We start from the raw sequence: 20,644 nt of genomic DNA on the forward strand, positions 1-20,644 counted from the left end.
GAGACACGTGACATTCTGGAGAAGTCTCTCAGAAGTCCTAACTGTGAGAGCACAGCGGGCCGGTGGTGGCGTAGTGGTTAAGCTGGGCTAGTAGTAGTGTAGTGGTTAAGGAGCTAGGCTAGCATGCAGTAGTAGCGTAGTGGTTAAGGAGCTGGGCTAGTAGTAGCGTAGTGGTTAAGGAGCTGGGCTAGTAGTAGTGTAGTGGTTAAGGAGCTAGGCTAGAATGCAATGCAGTAGTAGCGTAGTTTAAGGAGCTGGGCTAGCATGCAGTAGTAGCGAAGTTTATTCACGGCTCTTCATAGTGCTGTAGAATGCTCCATTCACTTGAATGGGCCTTCCCAACGTTCGGCGGTCTGCTAATTCTGAATAACAGACCGTTGCTAAGTATAACAGACCGCTGTCAAGGAAAATGGGCTTTGTGCTAAGTCAATTCTTTCATATCACTACGCAAGGATTGGAACTTCATTCAAAAGTGAAAGCAGCATTAAGGTAAACCTTGCCATGCACACATAACTAAAGGACTGGTTGGACTACTTTTTGCACCTTCACCATGACACTCACTCCCTTGAGCACCATACCAGTCCCGGCCCTGTCACTACAAGCGTCTTATGCTTGATTTATACTTATACTTATGTTTACCATTTCTGCAGTAAGTGCATGTTGTGTGTGATGTCTGTATGCTACTGAGACCCTTGAATTTCCCCTTGGGGATCAATAAAGTATCTATCTATCTATCTATCTATCTATCTATCTAAACCCAAAGTACATTTTATTTCAAAGTATCGTTCGTTGGTTTTAAACGTTTGAAATGGAAATCCTCTAGGAGCAGGATTGAAAGGGTCCACTGCAGTCCTCCACTGTGTTCAGAATTTAAATTCTGAACAAAGTTCAAATAGTTCAAAGTTCAGTTCATTTTACTTTTTTCGTGAGATATTCAAATAAATACTTTTTTTCACATTACGAGCTAGAAATCACTATACGTTCTTTGAAGCTGCTCATTCTAGACATTTGCTCATGACACTGCAATTGTGGGTTTCTTACCAGGTGATGAAACTTGCAGCAGTACAGACAAGGTAGACCATTCTCCGTGCCATCACTTCCACTAGCCATTTTTTTTTTAAATTGCAGCGCTTTCTCTCACTCTCGTCATTGGTCTGTCTCTCTCTCTCTCTCTCTCCTCCAGCCCTCCGCGCTCTCGTTGTTGCCTGCTACGCGGCGTTGCTATGCCTACCCCGCTGTGCTGCAATTCATCACGGGTAACGTTGTGCGGAAGCCAGTATGCTATTCAATTATTCTCAGCCGGACACTACGTTGCCCGCAATGCATTGCGCACACAATGTCAAAACCATTTCTGTCTGGTGATAGGCCTACCTGTACATGATTTAAGCGGCACCAGCGAGAATACAGGAGGGAGGAACTTTCTCTCGTTGCGTTTCAAAAGAGAAAACAGATGCCACTCAGTTTTCAATGGAAAACAAATTTCAACGTTCATTTACAGTGATGTCTGCCGTTCATGACACATAATGTGAACTAATTCACGTTCAAGTTCTTTATTAAAAAATGTGTTGCGTTCAGTTCAACGTTCACAAAAAAATGAGCGTGTTCAATGAACGCGTTCTTTTGAACTCGTTCACGCACAACACTGGTGTGTGTGTGTGTGTGTGTGTGTGTGTGTGTGTGTGTGTGTAATCTGGCCAAATGCATGGATGAATCTTCTATCTGTCAGCAATTATGTTGACATGTAGGAACAAGACCAAATAAGCCACTTGGCCCACAGCATTGAGGCTTTAAGACTCTGGTCCATAGGGACAGGTAAAACAGGTGTGCTGTAGGTGTGTGTGGGGGGGCGGGGGGTTCTTACCTGGACCAGGTGAAGTTAGTGGGCTTCGGATTCCCCCCACCCGTGCACTTGAGCTCAGCACCTTCCAACCCAACATACCAGTTGTCTTTGAAGCCAGCGATTAACACGTCAGGAGGGTCTGGGAATATCAAACACACACATGCACGCATGCACACACACACACACAGACACACACACACACACCATAAAATATGAGATCACAGTGATCACCTGTAGTCAGTTCTACATTGGTCATCCAAATAGCAATAACACTATCAAATCTGCTCTATCATTTACACATATTAACATTTGTGACCATTGAGTACAGTCACTACAATTGAGTATGCGCTCTGACTGCCATACCAACGGGTCTGGCTTTTTGGCGTTGCGGTCAAGCTGCAGGTTTGGTCCCCTGGAGACCCGGGTTTAAGACCGGGTGGGGGTCACTGCTCTCTCCCTTCGCTACATATGGTGTCAGAAGTGGGATGGCTTAGCGTGAGGTCATTGGAAGCTTGCCCAGTGTGTGAGCCGTTTGAGGGACCCCCAGGATAGGTTGACCCCTGTGTGAGGGACCCCAGAGATGGGTGAAGCACGTGTGTGGGGCACCCTGGGATGGGAGAAGTAGGGCTGAGGGTTGTGCAAGGGGTGCCAGTGTGCGTGAAGTGCATGGGCAAGCTTCCCGAAGAGGAGGCCAATGTGACGGAGTACCGTCACTACAGTTGAGTATGCGCTCTGACTGCCGTACCAACGTGCCTGGCTCTTTGGCCTTGCGGTCAAGCTGCAGGTTTAGTGCCCCGGAGTCCCGGGTTCATGACCGAGTGGGGTCACTGCTCTCTCCCTTCACTAAATTGAATATCTATAGGTGTGATAAATCATTTATCAGTCATCAACAAAAAAGTCTACTGAATAGCAAAAGTAAGTTGCTTGAGGATCTTTCAAATCTCCCCTGATGCACAGTCACTGACATGTGGCGGAATCAGTCATCACCAGTGCACCATAAGTCATAGCACCTGTTGGTTTGAAGCTGTGGAAAAGTGCCTGAAGCTAGTCTGGTACAAGTCTCAACTTCCCAGACCAACAGACACTGTAAATATGTTTTGTATTGTAAATACATTTGATTCAACAACCCTCAAACTAGCATAGCAAACACAAGACCTTCAGTCATTTCCGTGAACGGAGAATGTAGTCACATGGCAGACAGAGCGATCTCATAGGTCACTCGGGGGTCAGAGGTCACTCAGAGTTCACCTGCACCAGGAGCAGACACAACACCTTACGCAGATGACACCACAGGGCAGGGCAGGGCAGTGAGCAATGTTTCTGGGAAATGTTGTTCTGACCAATGTTGTTTAGGTTCTTTCCCACTTACCCACTTAAGCAACATTCATTTAATCTGGAAAACCTGAATCATCAGCAGGTAGGGTTGCCACCTGTGTCTGACAAAAATCCTGGACATTTTGACCATCCAATCGACCTTTTTGTTTGTAAGCAACGGCGCCTTTCGCACATCTAACCCAAGATAAAAACCGTCATTCTAAGCGACAATTGTATAGCTAAAATTAGTAAGAATGACAATTTCTAGTTATTTGTTTAGTTAATTGCTTTATTTAATAGCAGACCTTTATTATTTTGTTATATTTTCAACAGTTTTTAGTTGTGGACACTTGGGGGCAGTATTAAGAAAAAAGGGGGAATACATAATTAGGTTCTGCTTTTTTGCTTATGTGGAATAAACTTTCCTTTCTCTGTCTCTCCTTGTCCCACACACTCTCCGTCTCCACCTTACCATTTCTAATGACCCTCCACGGTGCGTGCCCCCACCACCACCACCCATGTTATGCTACGTCATTTTTGTAGAGCCAATAAGGCTGTGCATACGTTTATGGACGTAGGCACGCTTCAATTAAACTGAAATACACATTTTGCGCATCATGTACAAAAATCTGGGACATTCAGTGTCCAGGATTTTTATTTTTATTTTCCTGGACAGACCATGAAAATCCTGGACAATCAGGAAAATCCTGGACAGGTGGCAACCCTATCAGCAGGCAACATCATGGTCACAAGCATCCAATCAGAATATTACAAACTGGTCATGTGGTTGCCCCATATACTGCACATCATCAATGTAAGAAAACTAACTGTCCAGAAATCCCACAGCTCCAAAAACACTGTTTCCGAGACTACAGACCAGCTGGAGAGGTCTAATAGTTGCATTATGGTTAGTTACAGACACACAGTGCCTATGGTTAGCTTAGCATGCTATTAAATCATAGGCACTGCATAGCGTATCTGCCATTAGCATGCAGCTGTAGAGAGCAAACAGATGCATTATGGGTTATATTGAAAATATTTCATTTCAGAGTATTTACATAAGCAAAATGAGCAAATAACGAGCAAATTTATTCTTTTAGCAGACGCATTTATCCAAAAGCGACTTATATATGTCACTTATACTACAAGGACCATGGGCCCCAGGGGGGGCAACTCGGGGTTAAGTCAGAGACTTTCTAATGACCATGGGCCCCAGTGGGGGCAACTCGGGGTTAAAGGAGAATTCCGGTGTGATATTGACCTAAAGTGTGTTGAAACATGACACCGAGTGTGAACGTATGTCTCATAGCCCACCTCGGCTTGTCCCCTGCACTCCAAAATCTGGCGCTAGTTAGCCGATGCTACCAACAGCTTTTTCAATGGTGGTGCTTCGGCATCGGGCTAGCCATGCAAATAAATCATTGTTTTACACCATTTACGAGGCTCAATGTATCTCCACACTTCATTGGTAGACTTCCGAAGGCCCTGACATTTAAAACGAGACATTGAGAACTTTGAAAAAGCACTGGTAGTTTACTTACAAGACGATTTATACAGACAGTACCTTCACGAAGTTTAGCGTTTGCAGCCATCTTGAATTTAGTCACGATAAGTCGAGCGACGAGTAAGAATGAACAGGTATGATAAGGGATCAGATTCCAAAAATAATTCTGTGGAAATGCATGGATTCTTCGTGAAGGTACTGTCTGTATAAATCGTCTTGTAAGTAAACTACCAGTGCTTTTTCAAAGTTCTCAACAGTGTTGTGCGTGAATGAGTTCAAAAGAACGCGTTCATTGAACACGCTCATTTTTTCGTGAACGTTGAACTGAACGCAACACATTTTTTAATAAAGAACTTGAACGTGAATTAGTTCACATTATGTGCCATGAACGGCAGACATCACTGTAAATGAACGTTGGAATTTGTTTTCCATTGAAAACTGAGTGGCATCTGTTTTCTCTTTTGAAACGCAACGAGAGAAAGTTCCTCCCTCCTGTATTCTCGCTGGTGCCGCTTAAATCATGTATCACCAGACAGAAATGGTTTTGACATTGTGTGCGCAATGCATTGCGGGCAACGTAGTGTCCGGCTGAGAATAGTTGAATAGCATACGGGCTTCCGCACAACGTTACCCGTGATGAATTGCAGCAGAGCGGGGTAGGAATAGCAACGCCGCGTAGCAGGCAACGAGGAGAGCGCGGAGGGCTGGAGGAGCGAGAGAGAGAGAGAGACAGACCAATGACGAGAGTGAGAGAAAGCGCTGCAATTTAAAAAAAATGGCTAGTGGAAGTGATGGCACGGAGACTGGTCTACCTTGTCTGTACTGCTGCAAGTTTCATCACCTGGTAAGAAACCCACAATTGCAGTGTCATGAGCAAATGTCTACAATGAGCAGCTTCAAAGAACGTATAGGCCTAGTGATTTCTAGCTCGTAGTGTGAGAAAAAGTATTTATTTGAATATCTCACCAAAAAAGTAAAATGAACTGAACTTTGAACTAGTTCAGAATTAAAATTGTGAACTTTGAACGTGAACTGCTCACTTTGAGCATGTATGAACTGAACTTGAACTAGTTCAGAAAAGCTGTGAACTGGCACAACACTGGTTCTCAATGTCTCGTTTTAAATGTCAGGGCCCTCGGAAGTCTACCAATGAAGTGTGGAGATACATTGAGCCTCGTAAATGGTGTAAAACAATGATTTATTTGCATGGCTAGCCCGATGCCGAAGCACCACCATTGAAAAAGCTGTTGGTAGCATCGCCTAATTAGCGCCAGATTTTGGAGTGCAGGGGACAAGCCGAGGTGGGCTATGAGACATACGTTAACATTCGGTATCATGTTTCAACACACTTTAGGTCAATATCACACCGTAATTCTCCTTTAAGTCAGAGACTTTCTAATGAGGAGACACAGCACTCAAAAAATCCTCCATAGAAATGCATGGGGCTAGTTTGTAACGCCAATATGGCAGTTGTCTACACATCACACCCCTTCCTCGGCAAAACGTCGACATGTGAATACATTGAGCCACTCATGTGGTGTGTTGTGAATACATTGAGCAAATCATGTGGTGTGTTGTGAAGACATCATGCCAATCATGTGTTGTGATCTTGCCGCTGGAGCAAGATTGGTGTCGTGAAGCCTTGCGCACGCGCATTTCTGCCGAAACGGATGCCCGATGAGTGCCCAAAAAACGTTGCAATATGGCCGCCGAGTGGAGGGACTTGCCTAAAAGGACTTTGTTAAGTGCCTTGCTCAAAGCCGGAAATTGAACCCACAACTTTTCTGGCTACTGCATGCTAGCCCAGCTCCTTAACTACTACGCTACCACCGCCCAGCAAACATCAAAGGAACATCAGTGACTTGATTTATGACAAGAGTCGGAGTTAGAGTTGGAATGAGCTCCGAGGCTGTTGTGTCACTGCATGTCACAGTACAGCAAACAACGCACGCACACGAGCACACACACACACACACACACACAATGCATGACTTCTCTGGATCTCCTGCCACAGCAGACCAACTGGCTTCATAGCCTCAGGCTACAGAACAGGAACAGTCCCAGCTATGAGCTCAGGGAGGAAGATCTAAAGTCTGACTAGTATCCAGCTTCAGTATTCAGTTTTGAAGATTTAAGAATTCAAGTTAGTCTTTAAGCACAATATATTGTAATGTCTGGTCCCTTTCTATAGGCCATTATAATGTAATGTCCCTATAGTGTCCCTTTATGTATTGTGATGTATGGGTCCATGGGTCTGGCCTTCACATACTCATAGATAGATAGAGATAGATAGATAGATACATTATTGATCCCCAAGGGGAAATTCAATAGTATGGTATGCCTGGTAGCACAAGCATGCACTTTTAAATGTACAGCATGTTATAATGCCTGTTCAGTGAGTTCACTCCCTAGAAATGAGACCAGTTTTAATCTCCCCCACAGAGCGCTACCAACCCATTGACAAGTTTACTGTTTTATATGTATGGTTAAAAACCATGTGATTTTGAATGCCATTTAACGAGACAGCTTTGATTGGCATCAGAACTCTATGCCACACAAGGACCATATTTATAGCACTAACCACACAAAGAAACTATTTGTATCTAACTATCTTCACCTTCGTCACCTCAGTTAGTCTCAACTCGATAGTACACTACTCTATATATAGTATACAACTATAGTATACTACTCTATATATAGTATACAACTCTATAGTATACAACTCTATATATAGAATACAACTCTATAGTATACTACTTTATATATAGTATACAGCTCTATAGGATACAACTCTATATATAGTATACAACTATAGTATACAACTCTAATGTTAAATAGCTTCAACCCACGGCTCCTGATTAGTGTACAGTTTCAAATATACATAAATACTGACTAATCTATAGTTTTATATGTGTACTGGCTGGCTTTTGACTAGTGTACAAGTTTATATGTATATAAATGCTATCTAGGCTTGTTTGACCAGTTTTGTATGTGTACTGGCCAGCCATCACTCACAGTGCACCAGCAGTGCATTGCTGATCCTGAAGGGGGCGCTGTAGGTGGGGTGCCACACCAGACAGTCCAGCCGCCGGCCATTGAGGCTGCGCAGCGGGTGCAGGGAGAACTGGCCTGACACGGTGCGTGCGTCAACGCTGCGGTTCTGAGCCTGGCCCGGCAGGTCCGTGTCCCAGGTGACCCGAGGCTGAGGCCGACCCACGGAACGGCACGACGCCGCCGACCGGTAGGACTGACCCTCCACGAGGACCACCGGCTCCAGGATGGAGATGGGACGAGCTGCAGGGACACACACACACACAGAGGGGAGAGAGAGAGAGAGATATAAGGGACGAGCTGCCACACACACACACAGAGGGGAGAGAGAGAGAGAGAGCTGCAGGGACAGAGGGGAGAGAGACAGCTTTAGGATGGAGATGGGACGAGCTGCCACACACACACACACACACACACACACACAAACACAGAGGGGAGAGAGAGAGAGAGAGAGAGAGAGAGAGAGAGGGAGGGAGAGAGAGAGGGAGAGAGAGAGAGGGAGGGAGAGAGAGAGAGAGCTTTAGGATGGAACACACGGAGAGAGAGAGGGAGAGAGAGAGAGAGACAGAGAGAGAGAGGGAGGGAGAGAGAGAGAGAGAGAGAGAGAGAGAGAGCTTTAGGATGGAACACACGGAGAGAAAGGGAGGGAGAGAGAGAGAGGAAGGGAGAGAGAGAGATCGAACTTTAGGATGAAACACACAGAGAGAGAGAGGGAGAGAGAGGTTTCAACCGCTATTTATTGGATCATTTCTCAACCCATGAAATCAAAATGCCTCATACAAAACCCAACACCATACAAACATACACCATTGCAAACAAAAACACTGCATTTCATTGGCTCTGTGGTCTGTACTCTGCTAAATGACAATAAAGTTGAGTCTAAAAATAAATAAATACATTCACACATGAAAATCCCAATACATCATATGTTAAAAAGCACCTGATCACCCCACCACCACCCTCACACAACACCCCCACCCCCTCCCAACCTCCCACACATCCAGAAACCCCTCAATGTTCTTAATCAGGCTACAGTAAGAGAACTCAAACAACCAGCCACCATCCCCTTAAGAACCTCCACCATCCCCTTAAGATCCTCCACCTTCACCATCCCCTTAAGAACCTCCACCTCCAGCATCCCCTTAAGAACCTCCACCATCCCCTTAAGATCCTCCACCCTCCCCTTAAGATCCTCCACCTCCACCATGCCCTTAAGAACCTCCACCTCCACCATCCCCTTAAGATCCTCCACCCTCCCCTTAAGATCCTCCACCTCCACCATCCCCTTAAGATCCTCCACCATCCCCTTAAGATCCTCCACCTCCACCATGCCCTTAAGAACCTCCACCTCCACCATCCCCTTAAGAACCTTCACCTCCACCATCCCCTTAAGAACCTCCACCATCCCCTTAAAAACCTCCACCGGGTGGACTGATCCAGTCCCCAACATCCTACTCTTCCAGACAACCGACTTAGCTGCCCCAAACAAGAAATTCACCAAACACACCTCCCTCCTCCTCCTCACCTGATACATTGAGCCCCCAATAAAAAGGCGATGGGAAAAAGCTACCCCTAACTTCCCCAACCACCCATTCAAGAGCTCAAAGAGCCCCCCCCCCCCCCCCCCCGCCCTCCAGCCTTTCACAGTACATAAACAGGTGGTCAACTGTCTCATCAGCCCCGCAAAACAAACACTCTCTCCCAGCCACTGGATTAAGGTGTGCCACGTGTCTGTTTATAGCTATGGCCCAGCCTCCATTGTGGGAGAGAGGGAGAAAGAGGGAGAGAGGGAGAAAGAGGGAGAGAGAGAGAGAGAGAGAGAGGAGAAAGAGAGAGAGAGTTTGAGCTAAAAGATGGAGATCGGACGTGCTGAGAGAGAAGAGAGGGACAGGGAGAGGTATGAGCACATGAGCTTTAGAATGGAGATTGAACATGCTGATGGGGCGAGAGAGGGAGAGGGAGAGGGAGAGGGAGAGAGAGAGAGAGAGAGACAGAGAGAGAGAGATTGAGCTACAAGATGGAGATCAGACATGCTGAGAGAGGGAGAGAGACAAACAGAGGTTCCAAACGGGGGCTCCAGTGTGGGCATGGAGGAGCAGGCAGTGTGGGGCCTGGAGGAGCAGGCAGTATGGGGCTGGAGGAGCAGGCAGTGTGGGGCCTGGAGGAGCAGGCAGTGTGGGCCTGGAGGAGCAGGCAGTATGGGGCCTGGAGGAGCAGGCAGTGTGGGGCCTGGAGGAGCAGGCAGTGTGGGGCCTGGAGGAGCAGGCAGTGTGGGGCCTGGAGGAGCAGGCAGTATGGGGCTGGAGGAGCAGGCAGTGTGGGGCCTGGAGGAGCAGGCAGTGTGGGGCCTGGAGGAGCAGGCAGTGTGGGGCCTGGAGGAGCAGGCAGTGTGGGGCCTGGAGGAGCAGGCAGTATGGGGGCTGGAGGAGCAGGCAGTATGGGGCTGGAGGAGCAGGCAGTGTGGGCCTGGAGGAGCAGGCAGTGTGGGGCCTGGAGGAGCAGGCAGTATGGGGCTGGAGGAGCAGGCAGTGTGGGGCCTGGAGGAGCAGGCAGTATGGGGCTGGAGGAGCAGGCAGTGTGGGGCCTGGAGGAGCAGGCAGTGTGGGGCCTGGAGGAGCAGGCACAGGAGGTGTGAGAGGGGGAGGGGGGTGAGGTGAGAGGGGGAGGGGGGGGAGCTGAGGCTGGCTATGAGTATGACTCTGATATGTGCTTTTCACACAAACACTTCCTGTATCACTTTATGCATTTAATTAATTTAGAGTTAAAAGAGTTCATTTACTTGTCTTCTCACATCTGTTAGGCCTCATTGCTCACAGAAATAATCTGCCCTTATTAGCTGCCACCTGATAGCCTCCAGTAGCATCTCATGCTGCATCCTCATTGGCTGCCGAGTGAGACGAACACACACATGCAGGCCGGGCAGTGTGAGTGCTTTGAGCTAGCGGCGGGTCAGAGGTCTGAAAGAGAGGTCGGCTGATGAAGAGGAGCTACATGAGGAAGAGGAAGGTGTCAGAGGGGGACAGATGGTTAGCCACCCAGGGGTGCGTTCAAATTCGGCAAACAGTGGCAAACGTATGTGTTAAACTTTTGTTGTTAAAACATTTTGGTCCACGAACATTCGCCTATGAATTTGAACGCAACTCTGGTCTCCTGGGGTCCTGGAGGAGGAAGAGTTAGTTCAGGGGGAAGACTGAGGCCAGCACGAAAGGCCTGCTGATGAAGAGGAGGTCTCCGAGGAAGAGGAGGATGTGAGAGGAAGCGTGTGGGCAGACTTACTCCACACGGTGAGCTCTATCTTGGACTCCACATTCCCTGAGGGGTAGGTGGTGATCTTGCAGCTGTAGATGGCCTCGTCCACCTCCTCCGTGCTCAGAATGAGAAGAGTCGCATCCGTGGTTGGCTCAACCGCCTCAAAGCGCATCTTATTCACAAACTGGGTAAATTCTGCAGGAAAGACACTTGTTTTAGACAAATGCATACTGTACAGAAACAATACACATGTTCATAAAAACTATGCAAGGCATTTTAAAAAGAATGACTGCAAATTGCATACATAATCGTTTGTTACCAGTTTCACCAAAGTCAAAGCATATTTAATGGTGCCCCCATAGAGGAAGTAAAACAAAGAAATTACAATCTCTTTACAAACCTGAGAACATAAAAGTAAAGTTAAGTGCCATTGAGCTATATCTGTTTAAGTATAGTCAACTGATATCCATCTTTAACATCAGCCCTCGCACTCTCTGCACCTCTTTCCCACTGAGGAGGTTTGCACGCTACCACTTAACTAAGTGCAATAATCCCATGGACCTTATGCAGAACTGCAGATGAAAATAGCTGCTTAGAGTATTCCCTCTATAACATGGAATGATCCCATGGACCTTATGCCGAACTGCAGTTGAAATTAGCTGCTTAGAGGTTTCCCACTATAACATGCGTTTTAAATAGTGGATTTCAACTGTGGAATGTTTTCCTGGTAAAATGATGTTTGCAGTGAGCCTTTGATCTGCTGTAATTTGTACTCCTTCACAGGGTACAAAAGGTTTGGTAAAGAGGAACCGTGACGACCTGAGACCCACCACACACACACACACACACAGAAGATGAAACACGATCAGGTAATTGTTCTGACAAAAACCATTGGCCTCTAATAGCAGAGGGCGGCACACCACATCACACCTGCTGAGATGACTTTCCCACCCGGAGCAAGAAGCTACTGGCCCACCGAAACTTTGCACAAAAAAGTGAAGATGACAGTAAGCCGAATCCCACACACGTCATGGGGTGATGTCATGACCGCTAGAACTCTTTTTTTCATTTCTCCGTTTTTTAGCGAGCTAAACTTCTGCCCAAGGGTAGGATGAGTTCATAACTGGAGTGAGACACATTAGACGATATGTCTGGGTCACGCCTTTATAACACTGCAAGCTGGGACATTAACTCCCGATCAACTCATCTAAACTTACAAAACGCATGTGTTTGCCAAGCTGGCACATTAACTATTAACTCATCTAAACTTACACGTGTGTTTGTGAAGCTGGGACATTAACTATGAACTCATCTTGTGCGTTAGTCTGGCATTGTCAACATGTTTTGTTAGTTTTGTTTTATTTATAATAGAAATGAGGTTCCAACCACCAGCATTCAGTAGTATGCTAGAGATATGGAACCACTAGCATTCAGTAGTATGCTAGAGATATGGAACCACTAGCATTCAGTAGTATGCTAGAGATATGGAACCACCAGCATTCAGTAGTATGCTAGAGATATGGAACCACCAGCATTCAGTAGTATGCTAGAGATATGGAACCACCAGCATTCAGCAGTATGCTAGAGATATGGAACCTTTTGGGTGCCAACCTCCCCTATCACTATTCATGACAGAGATGACTCCGAGATAACACACACACACTCACTCAGAGATAACACACACACACTCACTCACTCAGAGAAAAGACACACACACACTCACTCATTTGATTCTCTCTTTGTCTAACACCCTCCCTAACAGGTGTGTGCTTACAAAAGATTGTGATCTATCCAGCATTGTCTGGCCAGAGTGTGTTTGGCAAAAACAGGGCCTTGGTCTTGGAAAGACACCAGGAAATGAATTGCCACACACCACCATAAACACACACACACACACACACACACACACACACACAAAAAAAAAACACTGATGTGTACTGACCTTTCACCCCCTCTGTGAAGTGGTACATGATGATCTGTTCCTCGTTGGCATCACCCTTCACTCGACTCCAGCTCACCTGCACCACCCTGCCTTCGCCGTCGTATCGGCATGGCAACCGTGTCTCCGCCTCCGACAGCGTCCGCAGGGGGACCACCGAGGTGAGGGGCTCCGCAGACTCCCCCAAAACACACATCACTGGAGAGAGAGAGAGGTAGAGAGAGAGAGAGAGAGAGAGAGAGAGAGAGAGAGAGAGAGAGAGAGTGAGAGAGAGAGTTAGAGAGGGAAGGAGGGAAAGAGTTAGAGAGAGAGAGAGAGAGAGAGAGAGAGAGAGAGAGAGGGTTAGAGAGGGAGGGAGGAGAAAGGGAGGGAGAGAGAGTTAGAGTGAGAGAGAGAGAGGGAGAGAGTTAGAGAGAGAGAGAGAGGGAAGGAGGGACAGATAGTTAGAGAGAGAGAGAAAGTGAGGGAGAGAGAGTTAGAGAGAGAGAGCATTGATTATTTGCCCTAAAACTAGCTAGTTAACAGCAAGCTAGCAAATCTAGCATGCTAACTGCTAGAAACCTTGCTTTGTAAACATCAACAACAGCTGAGCTGCTACTTTATTTGTGTGACATTATGCTGATGAGGCTGTGTGGTTAATTCATAGGACAGATGTGCATCCTATGAATGAAAATGAATGATATATATATATATATATAATGATATTAATATAAACCATCATTCATATATATATATAAATAAATAGCTACCAACAAACAAAACTGTTGCATAGTAATAATTGTGCAACCAAAATGTTGCAAACAGCTGGAATTCCACCCTGAAGGAGGCGTGTTTGAAAATGAACTCGGGCATAGTTCGGCATACATGCCCGATCACACACACACACTCACACCACATCCATGCCCGATCACACACACACACACCACATCCATGCCTGATCAGTCTATTCTGGAGTCAACCATAACCTGAAGAGAACTCTGTGCCTTGTTTCCCACGCTTCTACACCTCCAGCTCCAGCCCATCAAGCCCCTGCATGTTGGAGACTGCGCCTGTGCCCGCGTCTTGTTCCGTCTTGTTGGGATGCGCACCGCACCGCACCGGATGGATGTGTGCTATGGGCAGCACCCTCAGGGAAGACTGCTGGCGTTGGCTAACGCAACCAAAACTCTGCAGTTTCAGTGCTCATATTTCTCGCCTAACCTGGTCTAAGGTGTTTTTATCACATCAGACACTGTTACTCGTGTCTACTTTATCCTCCATGTTGGCTCAGCTGGCTGCTACACACACACACACACACACACTAAGTATAAGTAAGTATATATACTCTTTTGATCCCGTGAGGGAAATTTGGTCTCTGCATTTATCCCAATCTGTGAATTAGTGAAACACACTCAGCACACAGTGAACACACAGTGAGGTGAAGCACACACTAATCCCGGCGCAGTGAGCGGCCTGCATCAACAGCGGCGCTCGGGGAGCAGTGAGGGGTTAGGTGCCTTGCTCAAGGGCACTTCAGCCGTGCCTACTGGTCGGGGTTCGAACCGGCAACCCTCCGGTTACAAGTCCGAAGCGCTAACCAGTAGGCCACGGCTGCCCCACTACCTTCAGACTGTGGTGGCACAGAAGACAGTCCCTCTCTCCTCTCCTCCTTCCCTCTCTCCTCTCCTCCTTCCCTCTCTCCTCTCCTCTCCTCTCCTTCTTCCCTCTCTCCTCTCTCTCCTCTCCTCCTTCCCTCTCTCCTCTCCTCTCCTCCTTCCCTCTCTCCTCTCCTCCTTCCCTCTCTCCTCTCCTCCTCTCCTCTCCTCCTTTCCTCTCCTCTCCTCTCCTCCTTCCCTCTCTCCTCTCCTCTCCTCTCCTCTCCTCTCCTCCTTCCCTCTCTCCTCTCCTCTCCTCCTTCCCTCTCTCCTCTCCTCCTTCCCTCTCTCCTCTCCTCTCCTCCTTCCCTCTCTCCTCTCTCTCCTCTCCTCCTTCCCTCTCTCCTCTCCTCTGCTCCTTCCCTCTCTCCTCTCCTCCTTCCCTCTCTCCTCTCTCCTCCTTCCCTCTCTCCTCTCCTCCTCTCCTCCTATCCTCTCCTCCTTCCCTCTCTCCTCTCCTCTCCTCCTTCCCTCTCTCCTCTCCTCCTTCCCTATCTCCTCTCCTCCTTCCCTATCTCCTCTCCTCCTTTCCTCTCCTCTCCTCCTTCCCTCTCTCCTCTCCTCCTTCCCTCTCTCCTCTCTCCTCTCCTCCTTCCCTCTCTCTTCTCCTCATTCCCTCTCTCCTCTCCTCCTCTCCTCTCCTCCTCTCCTCCTTCCCTCTCTTCTCTCCTCTCCTCCTCTCCTCCTTCCCTCTCTCCTCTCCTCTCCTCCTCTCCTCCTCTCCTCCTTCCCTCTCTCCTCCTTCCCTCTCTCCTATCCTCCTTCCCTCTCTCCTCTCCTCTCCTCCTTCCCTCTCTCCTCTCCATCAGACTGTGGTGGCACAGAAGACAGTCATAGTTCAGTTGCTCTCAGTGCACTAATTGCTCTCTGCTGCATGCACGGCTTCTAGATTAGAACACAATGGCTGTCCATCACCGGGCCAGAATCTCCAGACAGCGTAATGAGTTGGAGGAAGGGAGGACGGGTTCAGGGAGCGTGACAAAAGGAGATAGAAAGAAAAACAGGTGTCTGCCACAGAGAAAGAGAGAGAGAGAGAGTGACAGAGAGAGAGAAAGAGAGAGAGAGGCACTTGAGGAGGGAGGGACAGATATGTTGCTAAACTTGTTTCCCTTTACTTTGGCCAAAACTTCACACACACACACACACACACACACACACACACACACACACACACACACACACACACACACACACACACACACACACACACACACACCTACTTTAACTCTGACACTCTGGACCAATAGATTCCCTAGATGCTAAATGTTTATGTTTATGTGTTTATGTTTATAGTTCTTAGCAGACACTTTTGTCCAAAGTGATGAAGAACCAAGAGCAATAAATTATTAGGCAAGTTCTACAAGTAAGAGCTTTTTTGGGTGTGTATGTGTGTGTGTGTGTGTGTGTGTGTGTGTGTGTGTGTGAGGGGGGGGGGGGTAGAGAAGGGTGGGAGTAGATGCCAGGTAAAAAGATAGAGTAGAGATAGAGAGATAAAGTAGAGTCCACTGTAGAGGACGTCAAGAGGCAAAGCATTGCACTCAGGTGGCTGATCGGGTGTACTGACTGGCTGCTGCCACAGGCCCTCCTTATCCTTGGCAATGGCATTTGGCCTGACGCTGTAAGGTAAGCTGATATGCTCGTGTGTGTGTGTGTGTGTGTGTGTGTGTGTGTGTGCGTGTGTGTGTTTGTGTGTTTAGCTTGCATGCTTGTGATGTGAGACACAGAGAATCACTGGATGTTGTTGTTGCTGTGATTCTTTGTTAGATTTAAGTTTGTTGTTAATGCACCACATGGTCCAATGTAACTGTATGAAGAGTATCACAGCGTTGCAAAGACAGGAATTAATTGGATCACCCTTAAGTGTCACACTTTCTGTAGGTGGCCAAATTTAGCATCCAGGTTTAATAGGCTCTAATGAGACACTTTCAACTGTACTCTACCCCACCCTGTTACACCCATACATATATGCATCACACACACACATACATACACACACGCTCTCTCTCTCACACACACACACACAGAGATAGAGAGAGAGACACACATACACACACACACACACTCACACTTACACACACTCTCTCAGAGAGAGAGAGAGACACACACACACACACACTGCTGATAGTCAGACAGCTGTCCGATTGATATTGCCTCTTTTTTTAACTGGTCATGCTCTATCCTCCTCCACTTGAGCTGTGTATCACCATAGGGCTGACCTCATCTTCTTCTGGTCCTGGTCATCAGCTGACCTTACTGTCCAGTGGGCCGTGGTGGCATGGGGATATACGGCTCCCACACACAGTTGCGTTCCGTCAACGCAAGCCAGTGGGTGTTCCCGACGGTAGCTATGCAAATGACTTAAGGTATAACCGTAATTTGATTGGCTGGTGCCGTCTGTTGTTCGCTTGTTCGTAATTTGATTGGCTGGTGCCGTCCGTCGGTGCAGCAAAAGTTGAACTTCTCAACGCAAGCAACGGGAGCAACGCGACGCAAAGGACCCACAATTCAGTTCGGCAACGGATGACGTAAGCCCATGTAAAGTGAACGGGATGCGTCTCCAGCACTGCAACGCACGCTACAGTGTGTGGGAGCCGTTACTCTCATGATCATCTTGTTCATAACTCGTCTCTTTCAGTCCCAGATCTGTGACAGCCGGAAGGCCATGGTAGAAGCCTACGGAAGCCTACGGAAGCCTAGGACTAGCTATGGAGCTTCCACTGCTGCTGCAATGGACTGGTGTTCCATGGAATCCGTGACTGAAGCTCAATGTCCCCTGTAGAATTATGGGGTATTCTCACTGTATTCTGATGTGTTAATATGTTACTCCTGTGTGTAGTGTACAACGGGGAAAGGTCCATACCATTGTGCATAACTTTGTCTAATACCAAAGGCCTGACCAGATGTGGACACTAAGGGAGGCTTAGGCCTGTGTCCATTTACCACAAGGAGGGTCATGCTGCCCAGGGAATCCAACACCCCCCCTCACAGACACAGATTTCGATGGGTGTGCCCACTAACTTGGTGAGGGCTTAGGGCTGTACCACTGTGAAGTTGTGAAAGGGGTCATGAGGGCTCGCACACCCTTTCTGTGCCTTTTCCCTGAGTCGGCATCTATGCAGACTTTACCCAAGGGAATTACCCACAATTCATAGCACTGTGATGTGAAAAGAGAGGTTGGAAACTCGAAAAAACATCAGTAACTGCCATAAAACGGAATCGGAAACATGCTTGAAACACGTTTTTTGGTATTTTCAATTTCACGATAGGTCACAGGTGCTTGACTCTTACAGCCTCGCAAACACAATCCCTTATCAACAGATGTCAGTTAAGTCTTTGAGGGTTCAGGGTTTAGACAAAGATCTTTGATTACAGCTCCACTTTAACCCTCTCTGGTTAGATCTCAGGGGGGGGGGGGCTAGAACGTATTTCAATTTAATGAGCCAGTTTTGCCGTTAGCAACTGTAAGTCGTGAGCCACACTGTGAAAAGGCTGTCTCGCAAGTTTGAAGCAACTGCAGTTCTCTAGAATAAATTGACTTGTTATGCTGTGATTGTCTGGTTAGGTCTGGTTATGTTGTGAGAGTTAGTGTTTCTTGTTCAGTTTCATTCACTTTGTTGTCTGCCATTGTGTTGAGGAGTCTGAAGAACCTGCTGTTATTGTCTGGACACAAGTTGTTGTCTGGCCCGGTGGTGTATGTGTATGTGTGTGTGTGTGTGTGTGTGTGTCCCTACATACACAGCACATTATTTCATCAGGAAGCTTCTCCAACACACATCCCCAACATACAGCACACTGCCCACACACACACACACAGACTACACACACACACAGTCACTGCTCCACTCCCCTCCCGCCCACACACACATCTTCACTGTCATCACTCACATACATCATACATACAGTACTCTGCTTGCAATAGTAAGTCCCTGCCCCCCCCCCACATACACAGCACATTATTTCATCAGGAAGCTTCTCCAACACACATCCCCAACATACTTACAGCACACTGCCCCCCCCCCCCCCAATACACAGCACATTGTCTCATGAGGAAGCTTCTCCAACACACATATTGCACACTGCCCTCTCCCCACATACACAGCACACTATCCCATCTCCCCTGTCATCCCCCCAACACACACACCAAGAGACCCCTGGCAGTTGGGTTAGCCCCTTGAGCCGTGGATCTGCCCAAGGTTTCTTCCTTAGTAAGGGAGTTTTTCCTTGCCCCTGTTGCTCTTGGGTGCTCCTTGTTGGTGCCCCCCCAATCCCAATCCTCCCCCACCTTTCTTATGCAGCCCTTGCCACTTAATCTAATAAACCCCTCTTCTACTCCCCCCCCCCCATTAATGCACAAATAGGCTGACACCAGACATAATTTCACTGCATTTCTTACTTCCAGTAACTATATGCATGTGACAATAAACTTCCTTGTAATCTTGTGTGTGTGTGTGTGTGTGTGTGTGTGTGTGTGTGTGTGTGTGTGCGTGCGTGCGTGCGTGCGTGTGTAGTGTCTGGCCGGTGCAGGTGTCTGCAGGAGAGAGAGCTATTGGCTCACCGCAAGCTGGAATCTGCCTATGCCACATTACTGACATAACAGCGCATGACACTCAGCATCCGGCACACACACACATAACCACACTGGCAATCCCACTCACTTAACATTAGCAAACACACTCACACCCAACAAGTCACGCACTATTTTACCCTCCCACACACACACAAACACACAGACACACACACACACACACACAAATCACAAATGCATGTGCAAACACAATGCATACACCCAATATGTCAAAATACAACCATCATGCGAGAATTATAACATGCAAGTAGCCTAGTCTCTGGTGCATACTCACAGACACACACACTAAAACACACACACACTCAAACACACACACACACACTTAAACACAGACACACTCAAACACATAGAGAACTTTAAAACATGTAGGACCTCCATAGTAGCCTGGTCCTTACCGCCTGTGACTATGTTTAGGGCGGAAGTACGTAGGATGGTAACGACCAGGCTACCTCCATAGGTGTATGCAGAATAAATTTTCCAGCAACAAGACATTGTTTACATTGTGTGCTGGTGTAAACACCTGTTGTATTCCTCAGGCCAGAGGTGTGCAGTTGCATTACAAACACAGGAAGCTGTTGCATACAACCACAAGCCTAAAGCCATTTCATGAACATTCTCCCAGCATACAGGCAAATAAGCTGGCACCTTTAAATACAGAGGGAGGGGAAAAAACACACTGAAAAAGTGTCTGTGTGTGTGTGTATGTGTGTGTGTCAGGTGGGCCTTCTTGTCAGTGGGCTGAGTCACACACAGACATGTAGGTGCAAAGAGTTACGAGTCAGCAACCAGTTCTTCCTGAAATATCAGGCAGCTGAAATATGTTTTTTTTCTTTTGTCCTACTCTAAAGAATCGCTCCATAATGGAGAGGTGTATTTTATCATCTATAATTCCAATGGTAATTCGAATGTCGGAAAATAGCCATGTACTTACTCAGTGTTCCATAGAAGCACAGCCTTAACATAAATTGGCTTGACAGCATCATCCAAACTTCGCGCGTAACAGCCTTATCCAAAGATTAAAAGTCAACTACGTATCGCAAACTGACTCTAAACTCCTGCTTCGGAGTCAAACAGCACTTATCAGGGAAGCATGTCCACGTTAAGTCCTCAGAGATGTTTTTAAAAAAACCTAAAGCACCGATCCTCTGACAGCCTCCGAGATCCTCGTACGCGTTCCGTCAAAATCGATAAGCTATTAGGATTCAATTAGATGTCCGTCCGTGTCCGTGTTAAGTTTGATTGCGGTTTATTTGCCTTTGTCCTTGCTTCAGGTGATATCCAGATAATTTCACAACTGAAATTACACACCCTTTAGTTCCCCTGATGTTGACGGAACGCGTTATTCACTGGAGCAGATCCTCCGCAAGGAACACAATTCGCACAGAATCCTCAAGTCAGCAGATGGGTCCTATCAAGTTCCCACCTAAAATATCCGGAATAAACCATGAAGACATTTCCAGTGAATTTACCGAGCTGATTACACTACACTGCTGCTTTCAGGTGCGGTGTTGTTGCTCTGAGCTGCGTG

At 47.3% G+C, this 20,644-nt stretch overlaps 1 protein-coding gene across 1 annotated transcript in view; it reads right to left on the bottom strand.

The window, feature by feature from the left end:
• Window positions 1-20,644, bottom strand: part of nectin4a (nectin cell adhesion molecule 4a) — a 34,784-nt gene extending 14,140 nt beyond the window's left edge. The window contains exons 1-5 of the mRNA XM_076289567.1: window positions 20,048-20,644; window positions 12,901-13,095; window positions 10,986-11,153; window positions 7,674-7,952; window positions 1,862-1,979 (exon numbers count right to left, since the gene is read on the bottom strand). Of these exons, the coding sequence (XP_076145682.1) occupies window positions 1,862-1,979; window positions 7,674-7,952; window positions 10,986-11,153; window positions 12,901-13,095; window positions 20,048-20,099 (812 nt within the window). The 5' untranslated portion in view covers window positions 20,100-20,644. The remainder of the gene's footprint in view (window positions 1-1,861; window positions 1,980-7,673; window positions 7,953-10,985; window positions 11,154-12,900; window positions 13,096-20,047) is intronic.

Source organism: Alosa pseudoharengus, unplaced genomic scaffold, assembly GCF_046254945.1.
Source record: "Alosa pseudoharengus isolate Yale_2024_CS ecotype anadromous, Long Island Sound unplaced genomic scaffold, YU_APseudo_1.1 YU_APseudo_1.1_scf_17, whole genome shotgun sequence".
NCBI lineage: Eukaryota > Metazoa > Chordata > Actinopteri > Clupeiformes > Clupeidae > Alosa > Alosa pseudoharengus.